Source organism: Symphalangus syndactylus, chromosome 11 (assembly GCF_028878055.3).
Source record: "Symphalangus syndactylus isolate Jambi chromosome 11, NHGRI_mSymSyn1-v2.1_pri, whole genome shotgun sequence".
NCBI classification, from domain to species: Eukaryota; Metazoa; Chordata; class Mammalia; order Primates; family Hylobatidae; genus Symphalangus; species Symphalangus syndactylus.
Genome location: NC_072433.2, coordinates 26,051,965 through 26,060,563, shown reverse-complemented (window position 1 = coordinate 26,060,563; position 8,599 = coordinate 26,051,965). Strand labels below are relative to the sequence as shown.

At 58.0% G+C, this 8,599-nt stretch overlaps 2 protein-coding genes across 3 annotated transcripts; one reads left to right on the top strand and one right to left on the bottom strand.

Annotated features, from left to right (window-relative positions):
- Nucleotides 1-41: 41 nt before the first annotated feature.
- On the bottom strand, nucleotides 42-3,619 carry ENKD1 (enkurin domain containing 1). Its single transcript, XM_055298062.2, has 7 exons — nucleotides 3,487-3,619; nucleotides 3,200-3,394; nucleotides 2,122-2,294; nucleotides 1,032-1,157; nucleotides 752-915; nucleotides 515-651; nucleotides 42-416 (listed from the first exon to the last, which is right to left on the bottom strand). The coding sequence occupies exons 1-7, from the start codon at nucleotides 3,569-3,571 to the stop codon at nucleotides 256-258; spliced, it is 1,041 nt and encodes a 346-aa protein (XP_055154037.1). The 5' UTR covers nucleotides 3,572-3,619; the 3' UTR covers nucleotides 42-255.
- A 272-nt stretch (nucleotides 3,620-3,891) lies between these two features.
- C11H16orf86 (chromosome 11 C16orf86 homolog) lies at nucleotides 3,892-5,893 on the top strand. Of its 2 annotated transcripts, none has more exons than XM_055298064.2 (4): nucleotides 3,892-4,200; nucleotides 4,426-4,655; nucleotides 5,010-5,230; nucleotides 5,332-5,893. In XM_055298064.2, exons 1-4 carry the CDS (start codon nucleotides 4,099-4,101, stop codon nucleotides 5,733-5,735), a joined length of 957 nt encoding a protein of 318 aa, XP_055154039.1. In that variant the 5' UTR covers nucleotides 3,892-4,098; the 3' UTR covers nucleotides 5,736-5,893. The 2 variants fall into 2 exon arrangements, with proteins under 2 accessions (XP_055154039.1, XP_055154038.1); XM_055298063.2 differs by having other exon boundaries at nucleotides 5,305-5,893.
- The last annotated feature ends 2,706 nt before the right edge of the window (nucleotides 5,894-8,599 follow it).

Sequence of the window (8,599 nt, the reverse complement as noted above, 5' to 3'; positions counted from 1 at the left end):
TGGCATTTTTAGGGTAAGAAAAGCTCTTATGGAAACAAATCCTGTGTACAAAATGTTTAATTTTGACAAAGCGGTTAAAAAGCTGGGGTGGCCCTTCTGCAGCCACTGGTGGCTGGGAAGAGTGCTCTAGGGACACTGGCCACCCCCCTGCTCCTGTCTTCAGACCTCTGCTCTGGGATTGGGTCCAACCCTGTCCTTTGCAGCCATGTGGCGATCCTCAGCATGGAGCTCCTTGTCACTGTCCCCCAGAGGGGCTCAGGCGTCCATCTTCACGAAGACTTTAGGCCGAGAAAAGATCTTGATGGCCTCCTCTACCTGCACCAGCTTCCGGTCCAGCTCAGCACGGTGGCTCTGGGCTCTCAGTGAGTCTGCCCCAGCAGGCAGCAGTACCAGCTCACGCAGCAGCTGGCTCTGGCCTACAGGGGGCCCAGGAACAGTGAGAACAGTGAGTGTTGGGCAGGGGTGCCCGGTCCCCAGTGGGGTCCCCCTCCAGCCTCCCTGCCCAGGTACTCACTCTGGAGCAGCTTGGTCAGTGTTTCCAGCCGCTGGTTCTCAGGCATGCGCGTGTGGCCTGGGGGCATGGCAGGGTCCGGCTGGCTCTGCTTGTGGGCCTCGGCCTCCCGCCGCCACAGGTCCCTGCGCTCCAACAAGCTGTGGGTACACAGGCTCAGGGTTGATGACCCCAGGGCAGAGGTTGGTTCCCACCCTCCACAGGTGACCCTCACCCTGAGTGTCGGGCAGTGAGACCTACTAATGCGGCACATGGCCCTTCTGTGTGGCATTGTAGTGCTCCTGGGCTTGCCGCTGTTGCTCTAGCACTTGCGCCAGGACCTGCAGTGAGCGGGAATGCCTCCGGGGGGCTGTCTTGGCAGCTCGTGCATTGTGACGAATGAAGTCCACCCCCAGGCCTGGCTCCTGCAGGACACAGCAAGCGTGGGTGGGGGCAGACAGCATTATGTTGTGTCCCCGAACCCCCCCCACACACCGGGAGCCCTGCCCAACCACTATCCAGCCCCCACACATCCTCTCACCTTAGCTTCGGGACCTGGTGGGGTTGGCTGGGGACTAGGTACATGGGTTGGTGGGAGGCCAGGGCCGCAGCGGGAGTGCGCCCGCAGGAAGTGGGCAGGCTGTGTCCCAAAGGCAGGGCCAGGCTCCTGGAGGACAGGGCACAGCAGAGAGAGCAGGCAGGCTGAGGTCTGGGGCTCAAGCCGCAAGACCCTGGCCATCTTGGCCCTTCTGACCTTTTCATCCATGTCCCTCGGGCCCTCTTCCCTCTTCAAGGGACACTTGTCCTCATCAGCACACAAATGTGTGACTATGTCAGATTTTTAAGAAAACAACAAACCGTCTCTCCTTCCACCTCAGTACTGGCCCAGCTACCACTCTCTTTCCTCCTTCCTAGCCAAGCTTCCTGGCTCTAGCCCCACAAGGCTCCTAACGGCTGGCCTCCAAGTCCTCAAATCCAGGTGGTCAATTCCTTGGTCTCGTTGTCCTCAACCTGATCGTCAATAACTCCTAGATCTCACTCCTGAGATCCAGGCCTGAATTTCCATCTGCTTCCTGGACAGACTCCCACCCCCTGAGAAGCCCACAGATGCTTCAGCCACGACACATTTGTGTGACCTTGCCTTTCCTCTTACTCCTGCTCCTCCTGCTGAGTCCCTGGATTGAAGGATGGTGCTGCTCTCTACCTGAGACAGAGCCCCCCATCATACCCCTGCCCTTCCCACTGTCCTCAGAAATAAGGGCTGAAAAGTGGCTTTTGTGGCCCCTGATGTGGGTCCAGCTGACTTCTTGGCCTAACTTCATGCCCTTCTTTCCTCACAGTGAACTATACTCTAGCATCACCACTGCTGCATGCCCTGTGGTCTGTGAGGTTCCATCTTTTGGGAATGTTCTCTTCTGCTGTCCCCTTGACTAATTGCTACTTGCCCCTCAGGATCAGCCCTGCCATCACTACTTCTGAGAAGCCCCCCAGCCTCGTCCTGCAGCAGAGCCAGGGTCTCTTAGTCCTCTGTTACCTCTGTGACTTCCCTTCCTCCCCAGAACTCAGATCAGGGTATAGTTGTCTGTTGGCCAACAAAATGGGTAATACTTCTGACTCCCTGAAGCAGGTACCTGGAGCTGAGCCTTGACCCGGGACTCCACCTTGTCGTACTTGGGCGAGCGCCACAGAGCTTTCAGGGGCCTGGGCTGGCCCTGCTCCCGGCTGCGCTCCTGTTCTCTGAAGCGCTTCTGAATCTCCCTGATCCGCCTCAGGTTCTCCTTCTCATGGTCTTTAGGGTCCTTCCCTGGGGAAAAGATGCCACCAGGCTCTGCCCTACATAGGGCCCACACAAGCCAACTTCCACTAGTTCACACACAGGCCTGCCCCCTGCCTCCTACAGAAAGAGCTCCCTGACCTCTCCAACTACCTTAGACCCTACACACACTCTCCCTCATCACCGTGTTCCCTTCCTCATGTAAGTATTTCAGGATGATTTTCTCCATTATTATTATTATTATTTGAGACAGGGTCTCACTCTGTCACCCAGGCTGGAGTATAGTGGCATGATCATAGCTCACTGCAGCCTCAACCTCCCCGGCTCAAGTGATCCTCCCACCTCAGCCTGCCGAGTAGCTGGGATTACAGACACACTCCACCATGCCAGGCTAATTTTTGTATTTTTTGTAGAGATGGGGTTTCACCATGTTGGCCAGGATGGTCTTCAACTCCTGGGCTCAAGTGATCTGCCCGCCTGGGCCTCCCAAAGTGCTGGGATTCCAGGAGTGAGCCACTGTGCCCAGGTGATTTTCTCCATTATTATAGTGAAGTACACCATTGAAGTACACCATAGATCATCTCACACATGACATTCATCTCTTGTTCTTTGTGTCCCACCTTGACTCAGTGATGGCTCATGCTTATCTTCAACCCTGTGTTCTAGCACCTATATGGCCTGGCACACAGTAGGCACTCAACAAACAAATTTAATGGGTAATAAATGCATAAAGCAGAGCTAGGGCTTCGTGGGAACTACCTCATTCAGTTCACCTCCTTCGAGAAGGTAGCACATTTCTCCCCCTTATAGTTGGGGAAACTGAGACTCAAGAGACGAAAAGCCTGGGCCCAGGTCAGGGTGGAAAGAGCAGCTGCTTTTGATCTCTTTCCCCCCCGCACTGCCTCTCTGCCCCTTCTTCCATTCCTGGGACTTACTCTTGAGAGAGGCCCCAGGACCTAGGGAGATCCCCTCGAGTTGCAACAGCACGTCCCCGACGCCGCGCTGGCCGCGCTCCAGGATCTCTCCGGTACCAGGACCGATGCAGGGGCCACGGGGAGCGGTGGTGTCCAGGGCCCGGTCCGAGGTCAGCAAGTCCAGTTTCAGCGCGTTTCCCTCGAGGCGCCCTTGAGCTGTGGCGCGGAGCCGGGCGGAGTCCGGGGCTCAGAGGTGGAGCCGAGGCCGACCCCTGAGCCTCGCACCACCGCGGAGCCCCCCGACTCACCCGAGGCCGGCCGCCGGTAGTAGTCAGGGCAGAGCGTCGGGTCTGGGGGGATGGGCCCCGAGATGCGGGACGGGCCCTCGCACATGCCGCCAGCGCCGCCCAGCAACGGTGCCCCGAGGCCTTCAGGGCTGTTTACCTCCCTCCTCGGGCCCCCTTCGCCAACCCCGGGCCTCCTCCCTCGCCCGGGACCCTGACCCTGGCGTGCCCGCCACTCCTGGGCCCCTGCCGGTCTCCGCCCGGGCCCCGGCCTCGCTCGCCGCCTCCGCGACCTCTGCTCCCAGCCCACTTCTCGGTCCCGCTCGCAGCCTCTTCCCCGCGGCACTCGGGCAGGGGCTCACTCGAGAGGTCTTGCCGCCAGCCGCTACCACCCGACGGGACTTCTTGTTGCCGGGCAACCGTGGCTTCCGTCCCCGGGGTCAGGGCCCACTGACCCTGGCGCAAAGCGTCCTGGGGCTTGTAGTTTCGGCCGAGAGTGGGCTCCGCGGTCGCCGTTTCTCTTCCCAGCTCTGCCCTCGCTTGCTGGCCGGTCTCCGGGGTCAGGGCGGGGCCACCATCCAGCCCCTTGGGACCTGCCCCAATCAGCTGTCGAGGACGCACTGAGCCTGCGCAGCCATGGCCTCGGCAGGGGCGGAGAGGCGGCCGGGGGTCCAGGAGGCCACGGTCGTGGGGCAGGGGCAGCTCACGGAGGAGCCTGGCAGCGCTCAGACCTCCGAGGTGACCGTCAGGCTGTTTAACCTTCAAACACGGGGCCGCAGCGCTCTGAGAGGTGGAACTCTGAGCGCCCCGACCCGCTAACTGCCAGGCTGGGCCCTCCAGGCGGGGAGGGGCACAGGCTGGTGTCCTTATTCCCGTTTCGGTGTCTAATGTTAGGTGTTCAGTGACGGATCCCTATGTCCTTTGCCCGGCCATGGAGACCGATGGCCTGTGTGTCACCTCTAGTGTCCAGTGGCGGGAGACCAGTTCCTGGTGCCAGCCCATGAGGCCAACGGAACCCAGAGTGAAGACCAGCGCCCAGCAGGCGCAGCTTCGGAGCCGGAGCTCCAGGAGGAAGGACCCAAGCTGGGGGAGGAGAGGCCCAAGCCGTATGCCGGGGCGCTAGAGGAGAGAGGCCCCAGGACCGTGGTCTCCATTGTGAGGCCCCGTCATGGTCCAAAGAGAAAGCCTCTCAAGTGAGGGGGCTCTCGGGGGGAAGGAGCTGCAGCCCCGGGGTTGGGGCACACACCCCAGTAGGATTCCTAAATCCTGCACTCCTGCAGGGAGGATTCTCGTCCCCAGCCACTACCGTCACTCTCCTCTCCCTTTCCTCAATAGCCCTCGTGTAGGGAGCAGCAGGAGAGTGGGAACTTCAGGGTTGGTTGGGGACTGGGCTCACTGGCCTCTAAGCCTCTTGGGTCTGGGGCCTCATTGACCAGGAACGGGACAGGCGTTGAGCCCTGGGGCTGTGGGCAGGCTGGGCTATTCCCTGGGCCAGGGGATGGGAACCAGGGCTGGAGCCTGGCTCAAGTCTCTTGTCCCTGGCTCAGGTCCCTCAGCCTCCTGGGCCTTCATGCCCATCTTAAGGCTGAAGCTGAACTGCCACCCAGGCTGCCGCTGCAGGAGAAGGAGTCAGAGGGCAGCCAGAGTGAGCCCTCACCATCTGCCAAACAGCACAAAAAAGCCAAGAAGCGCAAGAGCCTGGGGGCTCCCGTGCTCCACGCTGTGGCCAGCACAGTGTCTGCACCCTTAGAGACGTTGGGGCTGGAGCGTGAGTGGCAGTCCCTGGGCTGTTCCTTCTCCCCCTGCCTGTGGGGCCCGACATGGCACAACCTGGCGCTCTAGCCTCTGCCCTGCCCTGGGTCTTTGCAGGAAAGGCCCAGCGCCTGCGGCCCCTCTACCAGTACATCAACTATTGCAACCCCGAGCTGAACCAGGCAGGGGAGGGGGACGGGGAGGCTGAGGTGGAGGCAGAGGCAGAGCTGGCCCCGGTTCTCGAGGAGGCAGGTGTGGAGCAACTGCAGGCCTTGCTGCCCTTGGCAGGTGAGCTGGGCCCAGGCCTCACTTTGCCCTGTCCCAGTCCACTAGTGACCCCCACCCGTGCTCTGGCTCCCTTCGGAGAGGAGGCTGGAGAGGAGCCTGGGGGCTTGCCCAGCTTGGGGGTGAGTGACCACCACAAAGCCGAGGTGGATAAGTCAACCCAGGTGGACATCGACAAGATGCTGAGTGTCTGCACTGCTCCGCTTGTCCCTCCGCTCTCTCCTCAGTACAAGTGACTGTCCCGCCCCACTGGTGGCTCTCCTCTTTCCACACCTGAATTTGGCTTCAGGCTTCCTGTGGGCCCAGGCCCTCTGGTGGTGGGGGCAAATTTGGCACCTGCCCCCACTTGGGACTTTGGTCTTGCTGAAAATAAATATTTTTCTTTTTCAAAGACTTTGTGATTCCCCAGATCGGTTGCCTGAAATGGGAAAGAGGATGGAGGACTCAACAGTGCAGGGTTTGAGGCCTGAATGGTCATCTGCATCACCTGAGACTTTGACAATGACAGATTCCTTTGTGCCACCCCATGCCTCCCTGAATCGGGGTGGACCTGGTGCTGTGTGTTTAGGTGAATCTGAGGGTCAGGCAGCTAACTGGGTGATGAAGAGGGAAGTGAGAAGGAGGAACTTGGGGCACAGAAAAGAAAGGGTCTTTTGGGTCATGGGAAGCAGGTGTTTGGCCCTGCTCTTCTGTCTCCTGGGGAAAGGCCTGCATTTGGTCTCACCTTGAGGGGATCAAAACTTGGGATCCTCCTAGGAGGTAGCACAGAGTTATTTTGCCTGTCGCAACAGTGACAGCTTTGGGATGTTTTCCACTCATTGCCAGACCATAGCTGGACCGGACCTTGTCTGTGGAGTAGCCCCTGGTCACAGGTGACGGGGCATCAGTGATGTTTTCCTGGCAGGGAGGGGTGGACAGGGGCAGTAAGTGCATCTGGGGCCCTGAGGCCAAGCCACTGGATGACAGCTGTGTCCAACCGGCAGGGATCTCTGGGAAGAGCCGGCCAGTGTTGGCCATTTTGGAAACTGCACATCCTGGGCCTCCTGTGTGTTCCTTGGACACTGCAAACAGACACAGGGAATTTTAAGTTCATGGAAATTTCCCCTCCCTCCAACGGGCTTTTCCTCCTGTATCTCATCTGCGCAATTGTTTAAGCTAGAATCTTGGGTGTCACCCCAGACCCCATCCTGTTCTTTGCTCCCTGATTCCTACGAGCTAAGCAGACATTGAGGCCAGTGATCATACCCTTTCAGGCTGAGAGACTCTCGGACCCCACAGTCAGCACCGTTGCCTGGACCACTGTCATCTCCAGGTGACAGCCTCACTGGTCTCACTACCTGTCATCCCTTGGCCGACAGATCCATCCAGTGGCCCTGTGACACACACACCTGAGCCCCTGATGGTGTCACTCCCCCTTGGGATTCCCCTCCTCTTGCCCCAGCTACCTTAGAATTCAGTGGCTTCCGGTAATTCCCTGAGCAGTTACACCTTTTTCTCCCTTCACTCTGTGCTTGTGGGGCTTTTTCTGCCTAAAATGCCTTTATTCCCACCTCTCCCCCTGGCTAGTGCATGCACACCTTTGAAAACTTGGGGCCCTGCTTCCTGGGGAGCCAGACAGCACCCCATGTTGCCCTGCATGGTAGCACCTACACACTACTATCATGTGGGTTATAACTGTCGTCAGGATTAGACCGTGAGCTCCCTAAGGGCACATCTCATTGCATCACATTGACCTAGCCAGAGGGCCCCTTAAAAGGCACCAAGGTGATGAGACTGAAGTGAGGGGTGGAGGAAGCTGCAGAGAGGGACAGGCCAGAATCTGAAATGCTGAGGCCATCCTGAGGCCACAGTCATGTGTAGGTTCCCTGGAATATGGCCTGGCAAGGTCACTGGAGGGAGTGGGGTGGGCAGGTTCAGGTGGGAAAAGCAGGGTCCCCTTTCTGGCATCATCCCAGGCTGCTCCCTCCTTTGACAGGGTCACTTGGGTGCTCACTGGCCCCATGGCAAGCCATGGGGTCAGGACTTTTTTTTTTTTGTTTGAGACAGCGTCTCGCTCTGTCACCCAGGCTGGAGTGCACTGGCACAATCTTGGCTCACTGCAACCTCTGCTTCCCGGACTCAAGGATTACAAATGTGATTACAAATGTGAGCCACCATGACTGGCCAAAATTTTTTTTTGTGGAGATAGGGTCTATGTTGCTCAGCTTGGTCTCAAACTCCTGACCTCAAGCAGTCCTCCCTCCTTGACCTCCCAAAGTGCTGGGATTACAGGCGTGAGTCAACACACCCAGCCAAGATAACTGAGCTTAACCTCCTCGCTTTGTTTGGGATGGCAGAGGCCTGGAGAGAAGTGGCCTTGCATGAGACACCCTGGGATCTAGGAATCCCTGTCCTGAGTTGTGCAGGATCTGCCGACCTGGGGGCTCTCTGGCTAAGGCCGGACCCAAGAAGGCCTCTATATCTTTGTGCGGTCTCCAGGGCTGGAAGTGTGAGCAAGGCCAGCACTGATAAGGAAGAGCTGGTCCGGTCTTCTCACAGGTGAGGCGGGAATTAGAAATCGTGGGAGAACTAGTCTGCAATTCCTGAGGCCTATTACCCAATGGACTTATCTAAGCAGGGTGAGTAGTAGGAACTGCAGAAAGGATCAAGTCCCTACTGCTCCTAGAAGCTCGCTGTAAAGAGGAAATGCTACATGATTTAGGGAGACATGTGTAGCTGGGCGTGGTGGTCTGTGTCTGTAGTCCCAGGTATTTGGGAGGCTGAAGCAGGAGGATCGCTTGAGCCCGGGAGTTCAAGACCAGCCTGGGCAACATTTTTCCCTGTCTCAAGAAGTAAAAATGATGCAGCCATAAAAAAAGAATGAAATCGTGTCCTTTGCAGCAACATGGAAACGGCTGAGACCATTATCATAAGCAAATTAACACAGGAACAGGAAACCAAATAGCACACGTTCTCACAAGTGGGAGCTACACATTGTGTACATATGGACACAAAGATGGGAAACACAAACATGAGACTACAAGAGGGGACAGAGAGGGGGTGGGGTGATTGTTGAAAAAATCTGTTGAGTACTATGTTCACTACCTGGGTGATGAGACCA

What these genes read in the sequence shown, in the direction of transcription:
- C11H16orf86 (XM_055298063.2), top strand. Translation starts at nt 4,099, where the DNA reads ATGGCCTCGGCAGGGGCGGAGAGGCGGCCGGGGGTCCAGGAGGCCACG. An exon ending in GCAGCGCTCAGACCTCCGAG is followed by an intron (nt 4,201 to 4,425) that starts GTGACCGTCAGG and finishes TGTCACCTCTAG; the next exon opens with TGTCCAGTGGCGGGAGACCA. An exon ending in CCAAAGAGAAAGCCTCTCAA is followed by an intron (nt 4,656 to 5,009) that starts GTGAGGGGGCTC and finishes TCCCTGGCTCAG; the next exon opens with GTCCCTCAGCCTCCTGGGCC.
- ENKD1 (XM_055298062.2), bottom strand. Translation starts at nt 3,571, where the DNA reads ATGTGCGAGGGCCCGTCCCGCATCTCGGGGCCCATCCCCCCAGACCCG. An exon ending in TCCTGGGGCCTCTCTCAAGA is followed by an intron (nt 2,295 to 3,199) that starts GTAAGTCCCAGG and finishes TCTTTTCCCCAG; the next exon opens with GGAAGGACCCTAAAGACCAT. An exon ending in GGGTCAAGGCTCAGCTCCAG is followed by an intron (nt 1,158 to 2,121) that starts GTACCTGCTTCA and finishes CCTGTCCTCCAG; the next exon opens with GAGCCTGGCCCTGCCTTTGG.